Source organism: Eschrichtius robustus, chromosome 10 (assembly GCF_028021215.1).
Source record: "Eschrichtius robustus isolate mEscRob2 chromosome 10, mEscRob2.pri, whole genome shotgun sequence".
Lineage (NCBI taxonomy): Eukaryota > Metazoa > Chordata > Mammalia > Artiodactyla > Eschrichtiidae > Eschrichtius > Eschrichtius robustus.
The window spans coordinates 88,040,576-88,066,500 of NC_090833.1; the positions used below are offsets into that span (position 1 = coordinate 88,040,576).

Below are 25,925 nucleotides of genomic sequence, written 5' to 3' on the forward strand. Positions count from 1 at the left end.
TGTGCCCTCCAAGAGTGGAGTCTCTGTTTCTCCCAGTCCTGTCGAAGTCCTGCCATCAATTCTCACTAGGCTTCAAAGTCTGATTCTCTATGAATTCCTCCTCCCGTTGCTGGACCCCCTGGTTGAGAAGCCTGACGAGAGGCTCAGAACCTTCACTCCAGTGGGTGGACTTCTGTGGTATAAGTGTTCTCCAGTCTGTGAGTCACCCACCCAGCAGTTATGGGATTTGACTTTACTGTGATTGTGCCCCTCCTACCGTCTCATTGTGGCTTCTCCTTTGTCTTTGGATGTGAGGTATCTTTTTTGGTCAGTTCCAGTGTCTTCCTGTTGATGATTGTCCAGCAGCTAGTTGTCATTCTGGTGTTCTTGCAAGAGGGAGTGAGAGCACGTCTTTCTACTCTGCCATCTTAGTTCCTCCTCAGAAGTCAGTAGATTTAGCATTAGTATATTACCATTATTTATTGTAGAATTAAATGTTTCCAGTTGCTCTGATAATGTCCTTGTGACATTCCCCACCTGCACCCATCCATGATCCCACCCAGGATTACACATGGCATTCGTCTGTCATGTTTCTTTAGTCTTAAACTGGTCCCCACTCTTTTTTTTTGTCTTTCATAACATCAATTTTTTTGAAGAGCACAGGTCAATTGTTCTGTAGAATGCCCTCAGTTTTGGTCTGTCTGATGTGTCTTCATGCAGCAATTTGGTTTTGTGTTTTTAGAAGGTGTTGAATAATGTTGATGAATGGCCTTCCAAAGATAACAAATCTTAATCCCTGGAACCTGGAAATGTTATATGGAAAAGGGACCCTTGCAGATGTGATAAAGTTAAGGATCTTGAGATGGAGAGCTTATCCTGAATTATCTGGGTGGTCCCTTAGTGCAACCATGTGCATTCTTATAAGAAGAAGTCAGAGGGAGATTTCACACTGACAGAAGAGGAGGAGGTGATGTAACCACAAAAGTAGAGATTGGAGTGATGGACTCCAAGCCAAGGAATGTCGGCAGCCAGCAGAAACTGGAAGAGGCAAAGAACAGATTTTCCTCTAGAGCCTCTGGAAGGAGCAGGGCCCTGCTGACACTTTGATTGTGGCCCACTGACACTGACTTCATACTTTTGGCCTCTGAAACTGTGAGAGAATAAATTTCTGTTCTTTTAAGCTGCCAAGTTTGTGGCAATATTTTTTACAACATCCACAGGAAACTAATACAGCAGGAATAGCACAAAAATGCTGTTTTGTCCTTCTTACTGCATTGTATAAGGAGGAAAATAAGGAGGTTTGTCCCATTGCTCCTTTTGTTAACATTGATCCCTTAGTTAAGGTGATGTCCTCCACGTTTCTTCACCATAGACTTACTATTTTTCCCTTTGAAATTAACGAATAACTTGTGGGGAGGTACTCTGAGACTCGATATAAAGATCCTGTTTAAGATCATATTTATAAATGATGTTTATAAAGATCATATTTTCCTCACTAGTTTTAGCACCTAATGATGATTCTTGCCTGAATTAATTATTACTGTGATGGTTCCAAAGGTGATTTTCAAAATCTAACTAATTATAACTTAAGTAGTTGGCATTAGACTATAAGAAAGCACGTTCCCTTCTCCGCAGTTGTTTATTTATCCACTTATTTCTATCAATATAGACTGAAAGATTACTCTTTTACTCAAATGGTTATAATCCATTACAATCGCTGTTTATTTTGATGTTCCTATTATCCTAGATTTAGCCACTGGGGGCCCCTTCAAACAGACTTCCGTGTCCTTTTTTTCTCCTCTTTTTTCTTTTCTCTCTCTCTGCTCCCTACCCCTACTCTGCATTCTCTCAATGTGTTCCCATCATTACATTCTAGCACAAAAATCTATTTCAGATGCATCTCATACTTTCTCTACCCTGTCCTAGAATCTGCCATTTTTTCAAGGAAGCCTGGTTTCACTCAATGGGGAATGGTATTTAGAAACCAATATCTGAGCAACAGGTGAAGACACATATTCTCAAACGGTTTCCTATAGCACAGGCCTTTGCTGATGGATAGACTTTTAGAGCGAGAGAAGGGGCTGACTCTCTTGTCAGCTTTTGCAAACTGTGTCTGGAGCTCTGTGTTTCCGTAGTGTTCCCCTAGGAGTCTCCATGAGAGCGGAATGGGTCAGAGCAGGAAAGGCTCTGTTATGGGTTGAATTGTATGCCCCTCCCACCCCGACCCCCTGCAAAATTCATGTAAGTCCCAACCCCCAGTACTTCAGAATATAAACTTATTTGAAGATAGGGTCTCTACAGAGGTAATCGAGTTAAGGTGAGGTCTTAGGGTGGGCCATAACCCAACACAACTGGGATCCTTACAAAAAGAGGACATGTGGACACAGAGACATGCTTAGAGGAAAGACAATGTGAGGGGAGAAGATAGCCACCTCTGAGCCAAAGAGAGAGGCCTGAACACATCCCTCCCTCACACTCATGCTCTCGGAAGATCGATTTAGGATGTCTGCCTCCAGAACTGTGAGACAATACATTTCTGTTTGTGGTCCTGTGTCATGACAGCCCTCACAGGCATCTTGCTCACCCTCCCCATTCCTCAAGTGAAATGTTTCCACCTGGCTTTGATTAACATTTTGTTTGAAAACTGACACCTATTGGCTTAAAACAAAAATTTGGAAATTTGTTGTTCTCATCCACACCTCTCCCATTTCACAGATGAGAATGTTGACGCCCACAGAAATGAGTGCTTTGCAGTCTCAAAGCCCTTTCCTGTGACTCACATTTTGCATTCTTGGAGGCTGAAGGAGAAAATGAGGGAAGAAAAGGAAGAAGCCTGGACTAGAGTCCCTGTGAGGCTGCATTATGGCTACCGAAGAAGGACCAGAGCTGCTTTGGCTCTGAGGATCGGCAACGGCTGTGAGCCCTGTTCTCCGCTGCAGGGGACCAGACAGAGCTCTGAGTGGCGGCGGCAGCAGGGCCACCAGCTCCCAGGGGCACATGTAGTTCTCACCCTCTTCTGGTGCACAGCCTGGCATCGACCGCACTTACCATGTGTCCATTTGCCCCTGGGCTGCTCCTGTGACCTAGGACGTGTCCGGGAGGATTGACTGTTGGATTCCTGGGGATTGTCAACCTCCAGATGTCCTGAGCAGCCATCTGAAGTTTATAAAGTTCTTTGGTTTCCTTCATCCCCTTCCATTCTCCTCTTCTCTCCTCTCTTTAAATCTTTCTTGCCCCACTCTCTGGTGTATTTGCGGTGCAAAAAGGTAAATATACCTCTGGTGCTTTGGGTTTTACAAAGCTCTGGGCCCAGCCAGTGCTGCCAAAGACTGGATCACGTTCCCTCTAGTAACTTTTCACACGTTTCTTTTGTTTCTTATGTCATTTCTTCCTCCCTGGGCATGAAAAACTTGCATCAACGGAAGTTCAACTTGTTGCAGGTTATTAGTGGGAACAAGTTAACTTAAAGAATGCTTGTTTGAGAAACCTACAGTGCCCCTGCTTTTTGTATTGACTCTATCCCAAGCCGCTGTTTCAGCGTGGGTGCCGAGGGCTGCTTTAGTAAAGTTCTCAGGTCTCGATGCCACAAGTTACTTGGGACTAAAATCTTTTACTCCAAGACTTCCTTATTTTGATAACATCTATTCAGATTCATCATTAATTGGGTTTCACCCTTGTCTTTATTCTGCATTCCTGATGGAAAGAGTGGGGATGCCTCTACCTCTAGAACAAAGTTCATGATGGAACTATGTGTCACCCTTTTCCTCCTATAAATACTGTTACAACAAATGGACATGGCTGGGTGCCAATAAAGCTTTATCCACGAGAATAGGCCTGGGACAGACTTGGTCTGTGGGCTCTAGGATGTCCTCTTGTTGACACATCAGGGACTATAGGGGGACATTCCTGGCTGGACCCCCACTCTTTCCTCACACTGCACCTGCAGTGTGCTGAATGCCCTCCTCACACTGGGAAACTTTCCACTGGGGGATTTCTCTGCAATCCTGTTCCCTGGAGGGTCCCGAGTCCTTCAGACACTTGACTCTCACTGAGGCTTAAATCCTTTTTAGTGGGATCCCAGGGAAACCAACAGATCTAGCTGGACACTAGTTTATGAGATCCTGAGAATCTGGTCACAATTAAGGTGGTTTTGTCGGCCCTGAGCAAACAGAGGTCCACTGGGAGCCAACACTCAACTCCACGTCCTACCAAGCCTGTCTGAAATCACCAAGACACTCCAACCTCATGTAAAGTGAGGAGATTTCCTCAGTTGTATCCTCAGACTCTGCAGCTCTACATGCCCAGGGTTTTCTATCAATAACTAGGAGGAGAAACAACAAAAGATTAGAAAGGCTCTTTGCTGAATAACTAGTGCAGTGAGAAGAAAGGCATAAAGCTCTTTCTGGCTGAGTCAAGAACTCTAGATTTGGAAGCTTAACATATCCCAAGTTTGGGCTCCTCCCAATAATTAGGCCTGGACCAGTTTCACCTGAAGTGAGAGTACTACAGGGCCTGGAAGAGGGAATGTAGAGCCATGTGATTCTGGAACTCATTAGGTAGTCATGTTCAGAGCTCAGGCAGAACATTCCTTTCCCTCTTCACTGGACTAGCACTCGGATGACACCCGGAGCTTTCTCCACCTACAGAAATGTTGCACAACTAACATACGCATGCTCAGGAGCCATCATGTAAGGCTTCTCATTATGCACATGTTAAAGTGTCCAACATTTAGGTTCTCAGACTTTATACAGCCTGCCAAGTGGAGAGAGCACTTTCTGACCCTTCTATATGCCAAAGCATATTGTAGGCCAGGAAATACAGGGAAAATATCTCCTCTCTGGCTTGGAAGGTATGATTTTTTTTCCTGTCATACCTTCTGTCTCCATACCTCTCCACCAAACAACAAAACCCAGGCACCTAGGGAGACTCCATTCAGAGGCTTCCTGCTAGCTGCCAGCTGTGTTTGTTTTCATTAGGAATATTCATTACAAAACTTGAAAAATTAAAACATTGAAACTGGCTGTATCATTTAATTATTGCTGGGAAAGAAACCACCCCAAAACTTAGTGGCTTAAAACTACAATGTCGTATTATTTCTTTGGATTCTGAAGGTTGGTTTCTCTCTCTGCTGGCTCACTTAGACTCACTCACATGGCTGCATTCATCTGGAGGGTCGCCGAGTCTGGCAGATGTCACTGGCTCTTAGCGTAGTGCTTCAGCTCTCCTCCACCTGGCCTCTCATCCACCAGGAGGCTGGGCTGGCTTCCTTATATGGTGACCTCAGGGCAGCACTCCAAAATGGCAAGAGCAGAAGCCACAAGGCCTTCTAAGGCCTAGCCTTGGGGGTCACATACCCCACCTCTGGTGTAATCTATTGGTCAAAGTAAGCCACATGTCATGTCTAAATTTAAGGGAAAAGGAAACAGACCTTGTCTCTTTTTTTTTTTTTTTTTTAAACATCTTTATTGAAGTATAATTGCCTTACAATGGTGTGTTAGCTTCTGCTTTATAACAAAGTGAATCAGTTATACATATACAATATGTTCCCATTTCTCTTCCCTCTTGCATCTCCCTCCCTCCCACCCTCCCCATCCCACCCCTCTAGGTGGTCACAAAGCACCGAGCTGATCTCCCTGTGCAATGCGGCTGCTTCCCACTAGTTATCTATTTTACATTTGGTAGTGTATATATGTCCATGACACTCTCTTACCCTGTCACATCTCACCCCACCCCCTCCCCATGTCCTCAAGTCCATTCCCTAGTAGGTCTGTGTCTTTATTCCCGTCTTGCCACTAGGTTCTTCATGGCCTTTTTTTTTTTTTTCCTTAGATTCCGTATATATGTGTTAGCATACTGTATTTGTTTTTCTCTTTCTGACTTACTTCACTCTGTATGACAGACTCTAACTCCATCCACCTCATTACAAATACCTCCATTTCATTTCTTTTTATGGCTTAGTAATATTCCATTGTATATATGTGCCACATCTTCTTTATCCATTCATCTGTCGATGGACATTTAGGTTGCTTCCATGTCCTGGCTATTGTAAATAGAGCTGCAATGAACATTTTGGTACATGACTCTTTTTGACCTATGGTTTTCTCAGGGTATATGCCCAGTATTGGGATTGCTGGGTCGTATGGTAGTTCTATTTGTAGTTTTTTCAGGAACCTCCATACTGTTCTCCATAGTGGCTGTATCAATTTACATTCCCACCAACAGTGCAAGAGTGTTCCCTTTCCTCCACACCCTCTCCAGCATTTATTGTTTCTAGATTTTTTGATGATGGCCATTCTGACCGGCGTGAGATGATATCTCATTGTAGTTTTGATTTGCATTTCTCTAATGATTAATGATGTTGAGCATTCTTTCATGTGTCTATAGGCCATCTGTATATCTTCTTTGGAGAAATGTCTATTTAGGTCTTCTGCCCATTTTTGGATTGGGTTGTTGGTTTTTTTGTTATTGAGCTGCATGAGCTGCTTGTAAATCTTGGAGATTAATCCTTTGTCAGTTGCTTCATTTGCAAATATTTTCTCCCATTCTGATGGTTGTCTTTTGGTCTTGTTTATGGTTTCCTTTGCTGTGCAAAAGCTTTTAAGTTTCATTAGGTCCCATTTGTTTATTTGTGTTCTTATTTCCATTTCTCTGGGAGCTGGGTCAAAAAGAATCTTGCTGTGCTGTATGTCATAGTGTTCTGCCTATGTTTTCCTCTAAGAGTTTGATAGTGTCTGCCCTTACACTTAGGTCTTTAATCCATTTTGAGTTTATTTTTGTGCATGGTGTCAGGGAGTGTTCTAATTTCATACTTTTACATGTACCTGTCCAATTTTCCCAGCACCACTTATTGAAGAGGCTGTCTTTTCTCCACTGTATATTCTTGCCTCCTTTATCAAAGATAAGGTGACCATATGTGTGTGGGTTTATCTCTGGGCTTTCTATCCTGTTCCATTGATCTATATTTCTGTTTTTGTGCCAGTACCAAACTGTCTTGATTACTGAAGCTTTGTAATATAGTCTGAAGTCAGGAAGCCTGATTCCCCCAGCTCCATTTTTTGTTCTCAAGATTGCTTTGGCTATTCGGGGTCTTTTGTGTTTCCATACAAATTGTGAAATTTTTTGTTCTAGTTCTGTGAAAAATGCCAGTGGTAGTTTGATAGGGATTGCATTGAATCTGTAGATTGCTTTGGGTAGTAGAGTCATTTTCACAATGTTGATTCTTCCAATCCAGGAACATGGTATATCTCTCCATCTATTTGTATCATCTTTAATTTCTTTCATCAGTGTCTTATAATTTTCTGCATACAGGTCTTTTGTCTCCTTAGGTAGGTTTATTCCTAGGTATTTTATTCTTTTTGTTGCAATGGTAAATGGGAGTGTTTTCTTAATTTCACTTTCAGATTTTTCGTCATTAGTGTATAGAAATGCAAGAGATTTCTGTGCATTTATTTTGTATCCTGCTACTTTACCAAATTCATTGATTAGCTCTAGGAGTTTTCTGGTAGCATCTTTAGGATTCTCTATGTATAGTATCATGTCATCTGCAAACAGTGACAGCTTTACTTCTTCTTTTCCGATTAGGATTCCTTTTATTTCTTTGTCTTCTCTGATTGCTGTGGCTAACACTTCCAAAACTATGTTGAATAATAGTGGTGAGAGTGGGCAACCTTGTCTTGTTCCTGATCTTAGTGGAAATTGTTTCAGTTTTTCACCATTGAGGACAATGTTGGCTGTGGGTTTGTCATATATGGCCTTTATTATGTTGAGGAAAGTTCCCTCTATGCCTACTTTCTGCAGGGCTTTTATCATAAATGGGTGTTGAATTTTGTCGAAAGCTTTCCCTGCATCTATTGAGATGATCATATGGTTTTTCTCCTTCAATTTGTTAATATGGTGTATCACATTGATTGATTTGCGTATATTGAAGAATCCTTGCATTCCTGGGATAAACCCCACTTGATCATGGTGTATGATCCTTTTAATGTGCTGTTGGATTCTGTTTGCTAGTATTTTGTTGAGGATTTTTGCATCTATGTTCATCAGTGATATTGGCCTGTAGTTTTCTTTCTTTGTGACATCTTTGTCTGGTTTTGGTATCAGGGTGATGGTGGCCTCGTAGAATGAGTTTGGGAGTGTTCCTCCCTCTGCAATATTTTGGAAGAGTTTGAGAAGGATAGGTGTTAGCTCATCTCTAAATGTTTGATAGAATTCACCTGTGAAGCCATCTGGTCCTGGGCTTTTGTTTGTTGGAAGATTTTTAATCACAGTTTCAATTTCAGTGCTTGTGATTGGTCTGTTCATATTTTCTATTTCTTCCTGGTTCAGTCTCGGCAGTTTGTGCATTTCTAAGAATCTGTCCATTTCTTCCAGGTTGTCCATTTTATTGGCATAGAGTTGCTTGTAGTAATCTCTCATGATCTTTTGTATTTCTGCAATGTCAGTGGTTACTTCTCCTTTTTCATTTCTAATTCTATTGATCTGAGTCTTCCCCCTTTTTCTCTTGATGAGTCTGGCTAATGGTTTATCAATTTTGTTTATCTTCTCAAAGAACCAGCTTTTAGTTTCATTGATTTTTGCTATTGTTTCCTTCATTTCTTTTTCATTTATTTCTGACCTGATCTTTATAATTTCTTTCCTTCTGCTGGCTTTGGGGTTTTTTTGTTCTTCTTTCTCTAATTGCTTCAGGTGCAAGGTTAGGTTGTTTATTCGAGATGTTTCCTGTTTCTTGAGGTAGGCTTGTATTGCTATAAACTTCCCTCTTAGCACTGCTTTTGCTGCGTCCCATAGGTTTTGGGTCATCGTATCTCCATTGTCATTTGTTTCTAGGTATTTTTTGATTTCCCCTTTGATTTCTTCAGTAATCACTTCGTTATTAAGTAGTGTATTGTGTAGCCTCCATGTGTTTGTATTTTTTACAGATCTTTTCCTGTAATTGATATCTAGTCTCATAGCGTTGTGATCGGAAAAGATACTTGATACGATTTCAATTTTCTTAAATTTACCAAGGCTTGATTTGTGACCCAAGATATGATCTATCCTGGAGAATGTTCCATGAGCACTTGAGAAAAATGTGTATTCTGTTGTTTTTGGGTGGAATGTCCTATAAATATCAATGAAGTCCATCTTGTTTAATGTATCATTTAAAGCTTGTGTTTCCTTATTTATTTTCATTTTGGATGATCTGTCCATTGGTGAAAGTGGGGTGTTAAAGTCCCCTACTATGATTGTGTTGCTGTCGATTTCCCCTTTTATGGCTGTTAGTATTTGCCTTATGTATTGAGGTGCTCCTATGTTGGGTGCATAAATATTTACAATTGTTATAGCTTCCTCTTGGATCGATCCCTTGATCATTATATAGTGTCCTTCTTTGTCTCTTGTAATAGTCTTTATTTTAAAGTCTATTTTGTCTGATATGAGAATTGCTACTCTAGCTTTCTTTTGATTTCCATTTGCATGGAATATCTTTTTCCATCCCCTCACTTTCAGTCTGTATGTGTCCTTAGACCTGAAGTGGGTCTCTTGTAGACAGCATATATATGGGTCTTGTTTTTGTATCCATTCAGCCAGCCTGTGTCTTTTGGTGGGAGCATTTAATCCATTTCATTCAAGGTAATTATCGATATGTATGTTCCTATTCCCATTTTCTTAAATGTTTTGGGTTTGTTATTGTAGGTGTTTTCCTTCTCCTGTGTTTCTTGCCTAGAGAAGTCCCTTTAGCATTTGTTGTAAAGCTGGTTTGGTGGAGCTGAACTCTCTCAGCTTTTGCTTGTCTGTAAAGGTTTTAATTTCTCCATCGAATCTGAATGAGATCCTTGCTGGGTAGAGTAATCTTGGTTGTAGGTTTTTCTCCTTCATCACTTTAAGTATATCCTGCCACTCCCTTCTGGCTTGCAGAGTTTCTGCTGAAAGATCAGATGTTAACCTTATGGGGATTCCCTTGTGTGTTATTTGTTTTTTTTCCCTTGCTGCCTTTAATATGTTTTCCTTATATTTAATTTTTGACAGTTTGATTAATATGTGTCTTGGCGTGTTTCTCCTTGGGTTTATCCTGTATGGGACTCTCTGTGCTTCCAGGACTTGATTAACTATTTCCTTTCCCATATTAGGGAAGTTTTCAACTATAATCTCTTCAAATATTTTCTCAGTCCCTTTCTTTTTCTCTTCTTCTTCTGGGACCCCTATAATTCGAATATTGGTGCGTTTAATGTTGTCCCAGAGGTCTCTGAGACTGTCCTCAGTTCTTTTCATTCTTTTTTCTTTATCCTGCTCTGTAGTAGTTATTTCTACCATTTTATCTTCCAGGTCACTTATCCTTTCTTCTGCCTCAGTTATTCTGCTATTGATCCCATCTAGAGTATTATTAATTTCATTTATTGTGTTTTTCATCATTGCTTGGTTCCTCTTTAGTTCTTCTACGTCCTTGTTAAATGTTTCTTGCATTATGTCTATTCTATTTCCAAGATTTTGGATCATCCTTACTATCATTATTCTGAATTCTTTTTCAGGTAGACTACCTATGTCCTCTTCATTTGTTAAGTCTGGTGTGTTTTGACCCTGCTCCTTCATCTGCTGTGTGTTTTTCTGTCGTCTCATTTTGCTTATCTTACTATGTTTGGGGTCTCCTTTTCACAGGCTGCAGGTTTGTAGTTCCCGTTGTTTTTGGTATCTGTCCCCAGTGGCTAAGGTTGGTTCAGTGGGTTGTGTAGGCTTCCTGGTGTAGGGGACTAGTGCCTGAGCTCTGGTGGATGAGGCTGGATCTTGTCTTTCTGGTGGGCACATCCACGTCTGGTGGTGTATTTTGGGGTGTCTGTGGCCTTATTATGATTTTAGGCAGCCTCTCTGCTAATGGATGGGGCTGTGTTCCTGTCTTGCTAGTTGTTTGGCATAGGGTGTTCAGCACTGTAGCTTGCTGGTCATTGAGTGATGCTGGGTCTTGATGTTGAGATGGAGATCTCTGAGAGATTTTTACCGTTTGGTATTACGTGGAGCTGGGAGGTCTCTTGTGGACCAGTGTCCTGAAGTTGGCTCTCCCACCTCAGAGGCACGGCCCTGATGCCTGGCTGGAGCACCAAGAGCCTTTCGTCCACACGGCTCAGAGTAAAAGGGAGAAAAAATAGAAAGAAAGAAAGAAAGAAAGAAAGAGGCTATAATATAGTGAAGTAAAATAAAGCTATTGTAAAGCAAAGCTATACAGACAAAATCTCACCCAGAAGCATATACATATACACTCACAAAAAAAAGGAACAGGGGAAAAATTAATATATCCTGCTCCCAAAGTCCACCTCCTGAATTTGGGATGATTCGTTGTCTATTCAGGTATTCAACAGATGCAGGCACATCAAGTTGTTTGTAGAGTTTTAATCCGCTGCTTCTGAGGCTGCTGGGAGAGATTTCCCCTTCTCTTCCCTGTTCACACAGCTCCTGGGGTTCAGCTTTGGATTTGGACCCGCCTCTGCGTGTAGGTCGCCTGAGGGCGTCTATTCCCCGCCCAGACAGAATGGGGTTAAAGGAGCAGCTGCTTCGGGGGCGCTGGCTCACTCAGGCCGCAGGGAGGGAGGGGTACGGAGGAGGCGGGGCGAGCCTGCGGCAGCAGAGGCCGGCGTGACGTTGCACCAGCCTGAGGCGCGCAGTGCGTTCTCCCAGGGAATTTGTCCGGGGATCACGGGACCCTGGCAGTGGCGGGCTGCACCGGCTCCCGGGAGGGGCGGTGTGGAGAGTGACCTGTGCTCACACACAGGCTTTTTGGAGGCGGCAGCAGCAGCCCCAGCGTCTCACGCCCGTCTCTGGGGTCCGCGCTGATCGCCGCGGCTCGCGCCCTTCTCTGGAGTTCGTTTAGGCGGCGCTCTGAATCCCCTCTCCTTGCGCGCAGTGAAACAAAGAAGCAAGGAAAAGTCTCTTTCCTCTTCGGCAGCTGCAGACTTTTTCCCGGTCTCCCTCCCAGCCAGCTGTGGTGCGCTAACCCCTTCAGGCTGTGTTCACGCCGCCAGCCCCAGTCCTCTCCCTGCAATCCGACCGAAGCCCGAGCATCAGCTCCCAGCCCCGCCTGCCCCGGCGGGGGAGCAGACAAGCCTCTCGGGCTGGTGAGCGCTGCTCGGCGCCGAGCCTCTGTGCGGGAGTCTCTCCGCTTTTTCCTCTGCGCCCCTGTTGCTGTGGGATCCGCGCTGTTAGCTGCGGCTCGCGGCCGTCTCTGAAGTTCGTTTAGGCGGCGCTCTGAATCCCCTCTCCTCGCGCACCAGGAAACAAAGAGGGAAGAAAAAGTCTCTTGCCTCTTCGGCAGCTGCAGACTTTTTCTCGGACTCCCTCCCGGCTAGCTGTGGTGCGCTAACCCCTTCAGGCTGTGTTCACGCCGCCAATCCCAGTCCTCTCCCTGGGATCCGACCGAAGCCCGAGCCTCAGCTCCCAGCCCCCGCCCGCCCCGGCGGGGGAGCAGACAAGCCTCTCGGGCTGGTGAGTGCTGGTCAGCACCGCTCCTCTGTGCGGGAGCCTCTCCGTTTTGCCCTCCGCACCCCTGTGGCTGCGCTCTCCTCCGTGGCTCCGAAGCTTCCCCCCTCTGCCACCCGCAGTCTCTGCCCGCGAAGGGGCTTCCTAGTGCGTGGAAATCTTTCCTCCTTCACAGCTCCCTCCCACTGGTGCAGGTGCCGTCCCTATTCTTTTGTCTCTGTTATTTCTTTTTTCTTTTGCCCTACCCAAGTACGGGGGGAGTTTCTTGCCTTTTTGGAGGTCGGACGTTTTCTGCCAGCATTCAGTGGGTGTTCTGTAGGAGCAGTTCCACGTGTAGATGTATTTCTACTGTATCTGTGGGAAGGAAGGTGATCTCCGCGTCTTACTCTTCCGCCATCTTCTCTCCTCCGACTTTGTCTCTTGATGCAAGGAGTGGCAGGGTCCCATTGCAAGAGACCACGGGATAAGTTACTGCCGCATCTTTGAAAACATCTGGAGTAGCAACACAGGTATGAAGTCCTCCTGAACAATCCCTGCCTTGTGGAAAAGGCCATGAGGGAAAGGCTTACATCCCTCTCTAGACAAAGGCCTTCTTTGTTGATAAAAAGGGAAAAGGGCTCTGAAATCTTTGGTTTAGGGCTCAGAGTTGAGCTTCTGCCTCTACTAGTTAGAAGTATCTAAGTTGTAAGTGACAGAAACCCCATTCAAAGTGCTTCAAACAAAAGGAGAAATGTTACAGAGATCGTGGATCTCACACAGGAAGGTGGTGGTCTTTGGGAACATTACAAACCAGAGGCTCAGTGTTTCAGGACTCTTGGTCTCTCCTTCCCATTTCTCTGAGGACCTGGCTTCCTTCCTCTCTCTGGCTGTTGAGTGCTTTCTCCTTGTGGTGGCAGATGGGGCTGCCAATAGCTCCTGGATTTTACAATTATTGGAGAGAAATAGACCCTGACTCCTTACTAATTTCAAGTTTGAAAACCCTGGGGAAAAAGTCATAAACTGATGAGTCAGGGGCACATTCATAGACCAATGACCTAAGGTTGGGGCAGGGTCATGTGAGAACACAAACCATGTTGATGGAGTCAGCCAGGGGTCTCCAGAAGGAAAGAGTGGGATGCTGGACAGGCAAAACCACAGCATCAACTTTATGACCCCTAGACACAGGGCAAGGAGGTGGGCATGGGATCAAGGTCCACAGGCCGACTGCCTGGGCTGGGCTCCCAATTCCACCACTCCTTAGCTGGGTGTCTAAACTTAGATCCTAAATCATCTGGGCCTCCCTTTCCTCATTCATGAAATGGACATAGCTGTTCCTATACAGTTGTAAGAGTAAAAATGGGTTAATATATGCAAGCTTCTTTAAACAGTGCCTGATTGCATAGTGTGTGCTCACAGTGTTAATTCTTATCAATAGCAGGAACAGATTTCATTACATTTATATGATATGAGACAGCGTACAAAAGGTCACAGAAGATTTTTATTTCCTTGGAACTAAAATAATGAATCTGGGGCAAAATGTGTATTAAGGGTCTTTTGTCTACTTCAGAAATGCTTCCTGGAAGTTCACAGGGGAGACATTTATGCTTTCTCTTGTTCAACAAATATATTTGGAGTGCCTGCCTGTGCCAGCTGCTCTGGGCACAAGGCGGACCCCACTGGGGAAGCAGGGCAGACTGCCTGCCCTCATGAAGCTGGCATCCAGTGATGGACCATACACCTAGTTTAACAAGAAAATGTGGTTTTCTAGAAAAGTGAAGTTCCGTCAGGCCAAAGATGGTTGTGTCAACCATAGCGATTTCCAAAATTGCCACAGAGGATGGCCTACACTAGATTCTGGGCTGTACATCGCAGCAAACATTCTCTTCTGGTCTATTTGGAAACAGTTATTGGCTCCCATTTCCCCAAATCCCCTCAACCTCCATCCCCAAACAACCTCACAGAAATACCCAAAATTAACCCAGTCTATTCTGCTATGGGTCAAAGGAAGGGAGAGAGAATTCCTGAGCGATCCCTGAGGCGAATACCACAAACTTCAAGATACCCTGGGGTACGAGTTTCACAGGGAATTTGGCCTCTTGACTTTTTCACTAAATCATACATAGTTTGTGTCCATTTCTCCCTCCAGTACCAAAATGAATTGTTCTTGAATTGTCTTGGGGAAGAAAATCTGTATCTCTAAAGGGGATAGCTCTTTACCCAGCTACCATGTTTCATTATCCTCACTGGGTTGGAGAGGCCTCAGACAGGGCTGGGGGCCGGTCCAAACACAAGTAGGACCCACACAGAGCCACTTCAGGCCCTCGGGAGAGACAGCTGAATGAGGTCTGAAGGGTGCTTATCCCTTCAGAAAAATATTTGAACACAGCTGTTACCCTCCTTCCTGCCACCCATGTGGTTGTGTTTTTAAATATGGCTTGAACATGAAGCAGTTTCCATTTATAAAAATTCTTTAGCAAAATGCTCTTTCCAATAACAATATTCCCATGTGTGCCTTTTGCTTCTGATATTTTCTTTATAAATGAATCTGCTAAAACTGAGTTCTCTTGTCCTTTAGTTTTTTCTGTTTGCAAACTCTATTGCCACCACCATGTAGTTTTGAGACCTCTTGCTTTGACATAAGAACCCAGAAAGGCAGGCTGCCCTCTTTTCATTCCTGGGAGCTTATCTTACACTATTACGACAGTCCACGTGGGGATCCAGGCCAGTGTGTGGTGGGGTCCACACAGGCAGGCCACTGGCTCCCTGAAAGAATGCCTGGGCCTGAGGTCCCCAGATGACCCCACATGTTCCCTGTGCTGTTTCTCTCCACAACCTTGCACTCCAGAGAAAGAGACAGATTGAAGACAAGCTATCTTGGTAGTTTCTGCCCCCAAATACCAAGTACTTCTCAGCTGATGACCTCACTGCAGTGGTTTCCAACCTTGGCTTGACCTCGCCCATACCAGTCAGGGAAAACTCTGCAGGTAGCACCCCGACAGCAGTAGTTTTGGAAGCTCCTCAAGTGATTCCAATGTGCCAATAAGGTTCAGAACCGCTGCCCTAGGCGACACCCCACAGCACACCGACCTCAGGATGCAGGGTATCACACTGGGGCACTAACTGAAATGGGTGTTTGCCAACAACTGTTTCCATAAAACTGATTAAGTCCTGTAGGGATTTGGCTGCCAGGGTAGGTTTCTCCCCCAGCAGATGTTTTCCGTCTGCTGCATGGGGATTTGGGTCAAGTTAACTCCAAATGGTCTTATCACTAGAATTATATAATATTGCTCACTTCCAAAGGGCGACACCCTCACAGGCTTAGAGTTGAGAAAATCATTGGGACACTCCTCTTTCAGTCAGTACAAAATTCCACACATTCACTGAGTTGTGAAATCTAGAGCCACAAACCAGTTAATGTTTTCATTTCTTTGTTAATGTTGCATTTTTTCTAATATGAAGAAAAAAGAGGCACAAACAGAAATATATATATATAATATATGCACATACACATATATATGCATATGTGTGTATAATATATATTGAACATACATATATGAGTACATATGCATCTATATATACACACATATATATGTATGTATACACACATGCCTAGAAAAGATTCCAGAACGACAGTGGATTGGATCAGAATTTTGGAATTGGAGCCTGGGCAGTTGACACTCTCTCCCCAAAGTGAGGAGAATCATCAGTGGCGATGCTGGGATTTTTAAGCCAAGGAAAACTGTAGTAAGGTAGGTTGAGCCCAAAGAATATCATCTGCAGTTGAGCAATGACCGAAAAGCCTTTTTTTAAAAATCTAAAACGTTTTATAATAGTAGAACTTGTTGAATTAGACAGAGGATGTCATTTCAGGGATGGAACTTAAATCTGCAAAGGGAAGCCAAAAGGTGGGGTGCTTGGCCTGGAACCCTTCTGCCCTCCCAGCACTGACGGCACCGAGCGGCAAGAAGGAGTCCTCCTCTGCTGGCCAGTGGACCCCAAGTTCCCTGCAGGCCCAGATCTCTTCTTCATCTTGTTCTCATTGCTCAGCAAGCGTCCAGCATTGAACGAGATGCGCACTCAATATTAGTTGGAAAAGTAAACAAACGATTCAAACACTTTCAAATGTTCATAACTAAGCTTATGAATTAGGTTTTAGGTTTAGAAATAGATTTCAAAATATTAAGTGTTGCCTGCCCCCTCACACTTTTCCACACTTCCCCTAACCAATTAAACTGTTTTCCTCTCTCATTCTTTCCTCCTAAAGAGCTATTATGACAAAATTACTGAAACAACTTTATCTATAAGGGCAAAAAATAATTTGAAAAGAGAGTAACCATGAACTACCTTATATTGGGTTCCAACATTAAGGAGGGTGAAGGTATTTTTTCTTGAGATCTGAGCCTCTCCATAAAACAGTTGTCCAACTATCTACTTCCTACCTATAATGTGGGCATTACAGGGAAACGGAGAAGCTATATGCCTATGCATTTATAGAGGAAAGATATTTTAAATGTTTTTCGACCAATAATATTGTGAAAGTACCCAGGAGACTTGTGATGTGGAGCCAGAAGGAGTCTATGAGGTGAGGTTATGTCTGCCCTAGTCCCCTTTGAAACACTTAGCAATGTTGCAAATATAGAATAAACCCAATAATCTGGAAAGGTAGAAAATGGGAGGGTCTTTACCCTCTGTGACTTGGGTTTGGTTTGTCTTTTGAAGGGAAAGCAAAGTGTGTATCTAAGAAAGAAACATTTATCTTGAGATAAACCTCAAGCGATTTGTTATTAAGGGATACATAGGCCTGATGGAAGCACTGCAGTCTCCTCTAAGTTGGGACTGAAAAACCAACAAACAGAACTGAAGAGTCTTTATTTCTTGTACAGAAATGTTTGGGTTTTTTAATGCCCTGCCTACATTTATAGACCTGCTTAGGCCACCCGCAGCTTGCAAATAAGACATGCTCATAAGTTTATAAACAGGTTATTTGGAACTTGGAAGGCATACTAGGTCTTGTATCCTCTGGCCATAACCTACTTCATCAGCCTAGTTGACTTTCCCTTTTTGTATTTTATACTCCAGTATCACTGAATTTGCCATTTCTCTAACTGGCTTTGTCTTTCATGCCTCCATGCATTTGTCCATGTTGTTACCTCTGCCTGGAATTCCCTTCCTCCACTTCTCCACTAAGCCAAACACTTAGTCTTCTTTCAAAGCCTGGTTTCACCTTTACTATGAAGGCTTCCTTGATACCACAAATAGATTTCACTGTTCCTGCTCAGGCACTGCCTCACACTTTAGCTATGAGAATGTATAAGTGCATTTAAGTATTATTACTCATCTTTCTACATGTCTGTCTCCATCACTAGGCTGTGAAACCCTTCGAGACAGGAATTATATTTCATTCATCTCTGTATGTCTGGTTCCTAGTCGAGTACCTCTTTGGTTGCTAATCTAGGAGTAATCAGTAGGGAAGTTCTATCAAAATGTGGAATAAATGAAGAAAGAAGAAGATATGGAACACTGGAAACAATGCCTCCAACCCACAAGAGTTGAATGGCAAGTCCAAGGATGACTGTTGAGCAGCAGACCCTGAGATCAACCAGTAGAGGATGAGACCAAGGAACAGAAGGTCCAGGAATAAGGGCCTTTGTGAGGCAGAAAAAAAGGAAGCATACCTGAAGTGATAGAGATTTAAGGGCAGAGTGGGGGTGGAGAAAAGCTGAAACTATAATAATGACAGATACTAGCAAAAAAAAAAAAAAAAAAAAAAGGCTAGTTAAAACTCTAGGAAAGAACAAAAAGTTTATGAGATGTTCTTTATAACAAAAGAAATGATTCATTTCTTGTAGCTGGAGTAAACAATATTTACACAATCATAAAAATAGAAACTTTGATTATTAACTACAAATAGTGATATATCTATATCAGGACAGAGGTGGAGAAGAGATGTAACTAAGTTAGGGCCAATGAAATCTGAGTCTAAGTTGTTGGTAGGACTTATGGAAAAGCTCCTTAAAAGTTCAAAAAACATGTGAGGGCATTCCCCTCTTCCTTTCCCTTGTCTCCTTTCCAGCCGGATGTAGAGAGTCTGGGATTTCTATGGTGGCTCTGTAATCATTTGGGATCTAAGTTCCTTCTATCTTTCTGCTCCCTGTGTCTGGTTTCTCTTATGTGAGAGATAAACAAATCTTTATCTTGTTTAAACAGATTTTGCTGGGTCTCTGTGCTGGCAGCTGAACACAATCCCTATCTGATACAAAAAATACAGCATTTTATTTAGAGGTATGGAACTAAGCAATTAAATAAGCCCAGCCCTCTCCAGCTGTGTTAAACAACTTGGGACACGTACGGGTGGAGGGGGGTGTGTGAGAGGCATATTGGTACTATTGACTGCTTATGCACCACACATCGAGAGGTGATGAGTGAGCACGTGGGGAGAGCCAGGCCAAGTCAAGGGGTACGTCCTCACAGCAGCAGCTTTGCCTAATTTGTAATAGGATGCATATGTCTGGCCATTGATTTAAAATGCAGCTTGAATTATGGAATCACCCTTTGAATGAACCTGGGCTGGATGATGCTGATTAAACTCCAGGGCTGATGTTCTTCCTATCCCCTCATCCCCGCTCCTCTCCCAGTTAGGTGTCCCAGCTGCCACAAATTTCTGCGTCCCTGCTCTCCCCAGCAAGAAGACTGTGAACAGTTAGTTGTTCAAATCGTGCACTAAACTAGTCATTTACTTTTTTTTTTAACTTGAGAAAGGGGTGCCTTTTTTGAAGTCACTGGAAACTACTGTATGGACTAGTGGCTCCTATCTCTCATTGCCCTTAAAATCCAAAGTGCCTGTCATGGCCAGCAGTGGCTTCCACGGTCTATCCCCACCTATCTCACTGATCTCAAGGTGATTCCTCTTGTTCATGCCACCCAGCCACAGCACACTTCTCTCTTCTTCACCTTCCTGAATCATATTTGCATCTCAGAAGCCTTGCACTTGTCTTCTGGTGGCATCTCACAGTATCCACTACATCCATCTTTTTCATCACTGCATCCTAAGTGCCTATAATAAGACATGGTCCCCGGGAGGTACTCCGTAAGTTTTTGACAGATAGATGAATGCTTCATGAAGGTCTTAGTGGCTTCACAGTCAGCTTGTCTCCTTCAAGTAACCATTACATATTACCACTCCAAACCACTATGTTTAATCTTGAATTTCAACCCCCACAGGACATGTTATTTCATTAATCTTGGAGCCGACAGGGAACAGATCTTCACTATCCCAAGTGCCTTACTGCCACACCAGAGAGCCTGACAGAGACACACGCTATCAAATACTCCATGGCCCCGCTCCCCCAGAGGTGCACTGCTGACCCTCACAGGCAGCTCCATGTGGCAAGCAGGCTCTCCCTGGAGCTCTGCTGTGCCATTGGCTTTGGGCCTGCTCTTGCATAATGCAAAGCAAAGGTGCTTCTATTCAGGGAATTCCCTTTGGCAACTCTTAACCATGTCAGCCTCTCACTCCGACACCTCTGCCTCACCAAGAATATTCTATTGTAACAAGGTCCTTCATTTAACATAGAAGATGACTCACCACAGAGCACAATGCAGGCCTTCTTCATATATTATAGCTTTTTTATTCACAGATATTAAAATAAACTCAGAGGAAGAGTAATTTTAAATAAAAATATATAATGTTAGGCTTGAGAATTTGAAGTGTATTTTATTAGGAAGTTAAACTAAAAAGAGATAGTCAGAAACTTTGAAGATAGGCATTATCATGTGACTTGTTCTGGCCAAAGAAATGTGAGTGGAAGAAATGTGTGTCATTTCTGGGTCAAAGCTTTGAGAACCAGTGCAAAGGATTCTCCGAGCATCCTTTGTCCTGTCTGGATGGTGGTAGCAAGAGTCAAGATGGAGCCCCCATCAGCCTAGGTCCCCAAATGACTATGATGCTGACATGCAATGGACAAGCAGTTCAGCAAGAAGCAGACCTTTGTGGTTTCAACCACCGGGATGTGGGAACTGTCTGTTACTGAAGCATAACCTCAGCCATCCTGACCAGTCGTCAGTGCTCTCTCTTTCTTGGGCTTCTTTTTCACACTAATCACCCTTGTAAATGCAGATTGACTGGGCTTTCAATGTGCTTCCCACGTGTTTTGTTGCCTCCTCTACTTACCCTGATCTCTCTCCCCAGCCACCTCAGGGATGCTCTCTCCTGCTTCAAGAGCTCATACGTTTCTACAGTTTTCTGCCTTTTCCAAATATTCAAACTCTGGCCCTGGCTTCCCATGCCTGTCTCTTGGTGCCAACTTCTCACAGTAATCCTGCTTCTGGAAACAGCCCAGAGACAGGAGGGGGCTCATTGGAGCAACTTCCCACCAGTTTCTGCCATCTGATCTCTCACACTCCACCTGCCTTCCCCTCATTAATCTCAGAGGTAATATATTTTCCTAAGGACAGAGAACGATTCATCTGTCTTGCTTTAAAATTCACATTTGTGACTAGATCATTCCTTTTCCCAGTTTCCTGTCCTCACTCTTAACTTCAATGCATGGTTCTAACTTCCTTTAAAATATGACTCCAAACTCACCTTGTTCAGGAAACATTTCAGGACTGATTGCACATGAATTGAGTCATTCCTTTGCTTGCTGTTCCCCGGAACTTAGCTATTCCAGGGGACTATTAATGTTCCCTTGTTGATGAGCCCTTTTGTAAATGTGTTCTTTGGATTTCTATGCTGCCTTTTCAGACTAGATTTTACATGTAGGATTAGCAAAAAGAGTTCAGAGTTGAAATACAAGGGGATAAATTAATCTTTCACTGAGAAATATTAAAACAGCTTACTTTAGAAACAATAAAGAAGTCATTTAATTGGAACCTTCTCAGAGCTCAAATCTTCTATTTCATCAGGAAGTGTGCCAAACTCATGGATCTGTACATCTTAAGCATTCAACAAACATGTTTAACTGGCTTAGGAGACAAATTTTCTGAAGCAAAATTTTCAATTATTTTCAGTGAGTTACTTTCACAGAAAACATTTTGACACAAGCATTTCATTGCGTAACGCAGCTGATGCCTGATGCTGTTATCTGTTTGCTTGTTAATTCAGTTATTAAAAAGCACTCAATAAACATTTACTGGCAATACGGCACCCTGTGGGTAAGACAAGGTTCATAAAAGAAAGTAGAAGCCTTGGTGCCTATTTCTGTGGAACATGCCATTTATTCATTCAAACAAGAGGAGGAGGGAAAAGAGAAGCAGCTTCAAGGTGCCAGTCACCCTCTTTTGGCTGACAGGTCAGCCAGTTTGGACATTGAATTTTACCAAGTGCAATGTGTGGCTTCCCACTCTTGAAGCTGTTAGATACAGAGTAGGGATCAAGGTGCAAAGCCAGGGGCAGGTGCCATGTTACTAAACTAAGTAAAGAGTGAAAAAAATTAAGCTACAGTTGGTCATTTCCTCTCCTTTGTTTCCTTTATTATGTCTACTACTACCATTAATAGCTTACATTTTTTGACTATCATAGGCACAGTCTGGGATGACTGCCTGGCTTAAAATGATTTCCTCTATCTCTCTTTTGAAAGATGAGCATATGACCCAGAGTAGGACACTCAAGGTAAGTCAGGTCTCTGAGTACTGTGAGGGGCACAGGTGAGGGCACAATTTGAATGGAACTCATCAGAGACCTTCTTGGGCTTTGTTGAATTGGGGCCAGGAGAGAGGGCCCATTTTCCTCTCTACTTGTGCAATTGTCAACACATGTATCAGGAGCTGCTGGCAGTCATAGTGGCAGGTTTGTGAGACAGCTGGAGTAGTAGAAGAGGAATCCAACAAACTGGGGTCCTCATTGCACTCACACCCTCCTCACCCCTCCTTGTTCTCCTCCTGGCTTGGTTACACAGACCAGTAAAGCAACCTCCACCTCCTTTTTTTTTTCATAAGTAAGTTCAAACTGGGCTTCTATCACTTTCAAATTAACTGTCTTTTTTTTTGGCCACACCACACAGCTTGCAGGATCTTAGTTCCCCAACCATAGAATGAACCGGGGCCCCCAGCAGTGGAAGTGCAGAGTCCTAACCACTGGACCGCCAGGGAAATCCCTCAACCTAACAATCTTAATTAACTGTACTGACTGAGAAATGCTCAACATTTTACATAGTCTTATCTAATCCTCACAAAAAACCTAGGAGGTAGTAATTATTAACTCCATTTTAGAGATAAAGAAACAAAAATTCCAGGAGATTATACCTCACATCTTTACTATCACAGTACCTTCCCTGCTTTTAAAATGTTTTTGATTTGATTTTTTTAAATTTGATTTGAGATTTTAAAAATTCAGTTGATTTACAATGTAGTGTTAGTTTTTGGTGCACAGCAAAGTGATTCAGTTATATATATATCTATATATTCTTTTTTATATTCTTTTCAATTATGGTTTATTATAAGATGCTGAATATAGTTCCCTGTGCTATACAGTAGGATCTTGTTTAGGTCCTATAGTAGGATCTATTTTATATGTAGTAGTTTGTATCTGCTGATCCCAAACTCTTAATTTATCCTTCCCCTGTCCCTGTTCCCCTTTGGTAACCATAAGTTTGTTTTCTATGTCTGTGAGTCTGTTTCTGTTGGATAAATAAGTGCATTTGTGTCATACTTTAGATTCCACAGATAAGTGATATCATATGGTATTTGTCTTTCTCTTTCTGACTTACTTCACTTAGTATGATAATCTCTAGGTCCATCCATTTGCTGCAAATGGCATTATTGCATTCTTCTTTATAGCTGAGTAATATTCCGTTGTATATATACCACATCTTCTTTATTCATTCATCTGTTGATGGACATTTAGGTTGCTTCCATGTCTTGGATATTGTAAATAGTGCTGCTATGAACATTGGGGTACATGTATCTTTTAGAATTAGAGTTTTCTCCAGATATATGTCCAGGAGTGGGATTGCTGTATCATATGGTAATTCTATTTTTAGTTTTTTGAGGAACTTCCATAGTGGCTACACCAATTAACATTCCCACCAACAGTGTAGGAGCACCTTCCCTGCTTTTCACTAAAGAGCCTCTATTTTATTGAATTTTCAAATTAAATTCTTTCATTTAAATGTGCCTAAACAGCTTCTTATATCCTCCATCATTTCTTTTTAATTTCTCCTATTTCTTCATGAGACACTTCCTTTAACTTCTGTCTTATTCAGAATAACATGTATTGAGCAACTAGGATGAGCCAGCCACTGGGCTAGATTCTGTTGTCACCATAGTGAGCCAGATGGACACACTTGCCATCTGCTCAAAACTGAACGTCCCGTAGGGAAGAGATACTGCCATGCAGTCACGGTCTAGGTCACTGTAAACGATGGTGGAAGCCCATAGGAGGGGCACTTTTTTCTAGAAGGTCAGGAAGGGATTTCCAGAGAAGGAACGATCCAAAGCAACACCTGAAAGACGTCTCTTTGTTTTTGTTCCTTACTATTTGTCTCTTACTATTATTTTTCATCACCTGTATTTTGTATGACATTTGTTTTTTTCTTATACTTGTTCTTCTATTCGTAGCTTTCAGACCTGAGTCCAACAAGCACTTATGGAACATCTACTATGGGTTAGAAACTGCCCTAGGGACAAATTGATAGATTAATGGGGGAGACAGTGTCTCAAAGAACATTTTGCGGACTCTGAACCTTCTGATGAAAGTTGCTTGGGACGCTGGGAAAGCACAGACAAGGGCTTTTTCCTCTTCGTGATGCTCTGCTCTGCACAGCCCTTTCTCTGTGGCTTCCTCTCCTCCTTCCCTCTTTTCTTGGTCCATCCTCTGCTGCATTTCCCATTTAATTCCCACCCTTGTTAATGCTCTTCATTTTTACATTTACAGAGCTCACCATTCTTCTCATTTCCTAATCCCTCCATTTTTTCTATTAAAGTGAGGAATATGAAAATAAAGCAATCAATTTTATCCTTTTTTTTTTTTTTTTTAAGCAGGCATCAAAAACACACTTAGGCCAACAACCAGATTCGAAAGGCATGAAATATGCCATTCTGAGATTTGATTGCATTGAACTGGAAAAAACAATGTTCCTTTTTCTAACTCCTCTGTCAGCTTCATGCCTTAGTTTGACTCCTCTGTGTTTCCCCTTATTCATTTAATTCATGCTGTTGCTTTTATTTTGATGTTTTGTTATCTCCTAATCTCTCCTGAAAGTGATAATAGGATGGAGGTAGCATGAATAAATGAATGAGTGAATGATGTATTGAATAGGATATTTGGGATATGCAAGAAGGGATAAAGAGGATATGAAATCAACTTTGCCCTACTTAGTCTACTGTTCGTTTATTTTTCTCTGTCCTTGGTTTCTATTAGTTTGGCTCCTCCCAGGTCTCCATAGTTTGTTTAATTAGGTTTCTTCCCTCTCCCCGCAGGCCCCTGCTTGCACTGAGTTGCTCTGTCTGTTGTTTCTGAGACAAGAGTCGCTGACTCCAAATCTGCAACATAACTGACGATGGAGGAAGGACAGCTCGTTTTAATGCAGTTCATGTTGTCTACATAACCTTGGCGTCTCCATTAAACTCTTCCTGGTATTCAAAACATGTGATCTGAGATAAGATTTTTAAAATATTAACAAAACCCAGGCCTCAACACAGCATAATCCAATGGAAATAATATGCAGAGCAACAGCCCCACCAGGGTTCACGAGCCACAGCTGAAATGTTATTATTGTGCAATGAAAATCTGCAGCCTCCCCATTATGGAATCAGAGCATGAGCTTTAACTAAGTCACACTCTGTTTTGCTTAAACACCAAGGACAGCCTAATCACACTGCAATACATAAGAACTCTTTTCTTTCCTTTCCTTTTCTCTTTTATGAAAATAAAACTATTAGCTTTAAACTCAAAGTTGACAGCAAAAAAAAAAAAAATTTTTTTTACTTTCACCTCCTTCAACAGAAAATTGTTGTCTTCAATGTACTGCCATGGCTGAGTGTGAAGTGGTGTTAAATCCCACTTATAGCTTCTAAGCCAGGCCATTTGCTTTGTATATTATTGGAATTAAATTATCCCAGTAGCCTGAAATCTAAGCATGTGGAGGAAGAGGAGGAAGAAAAGGAGGAAGAGGGAGGAGGGGGAAGGAGAGGGAAGGGAGCGGAGCGAGGAGGGAAAGTAAGCTGGAAAAGAGGAAGAAAGGAATTTCTTAAGCCATCAGGACTGCAAGGGGAGGTGAGATTCAGTTGGCTTGGAAACTATTAAGAAATATTTTAGCTCCAGGTCAGATGGAGCAGTTGATATTTGGGGCAAAGGAAATTCTGGTCACTTATTTGATGTGAAGGATTGATAGAATCGTAGAATCTGAATTGGGAAGGGTGGTGAAGGTCTTTGAGCCCAACTGGCCATCTCATCCTGGAATCTTCCCACTTCCGTTCTCATCAAGAACTGGAATTTTAATCATTCTGTTCACTTCTTTTCTCAGTTTTTGGAACGTGATTCTTATCCTTCCAGAATTTATTCTTTCCAAGGTATTCATGACAACCTT

At 42.7% G+C, this 25,925-nt stretch overlaps 1 protein-coding gene across 2 annotated transcripts in view; it reads left to right on the forward strand.

Annotated features, from left to right (window-relative positions):
* ERCC6L2 (ERCC excision repair 6 like 2) overlaps positions 1-24,894 on the forward strand; it is a 231,188-nt gene extending 206,294 nt beyond the window's left edge. Inside the window, exon 19 of one of the 2 annotated variants that reach the window (XM_068552815.1) lies at positions 24,817-24,894. In XM_068552815.1, the coding sequence (XP_068408916.1) occupies positions 24,817-24,856 (40 nt within the window). In that variant the 3' untranslated portion in view covers positions 24,857-24,894. Of the gene's footprint in view, positions 1-2,694; positions 2,798-24,816 lie in introns of those variants that run through there. The other variant, XM_068552811.1, reaches the window with a different exon arrangement.
* The last annotated feature ends 1,031 nt before the right edge of the window (positions 24,895-25,925 follow it).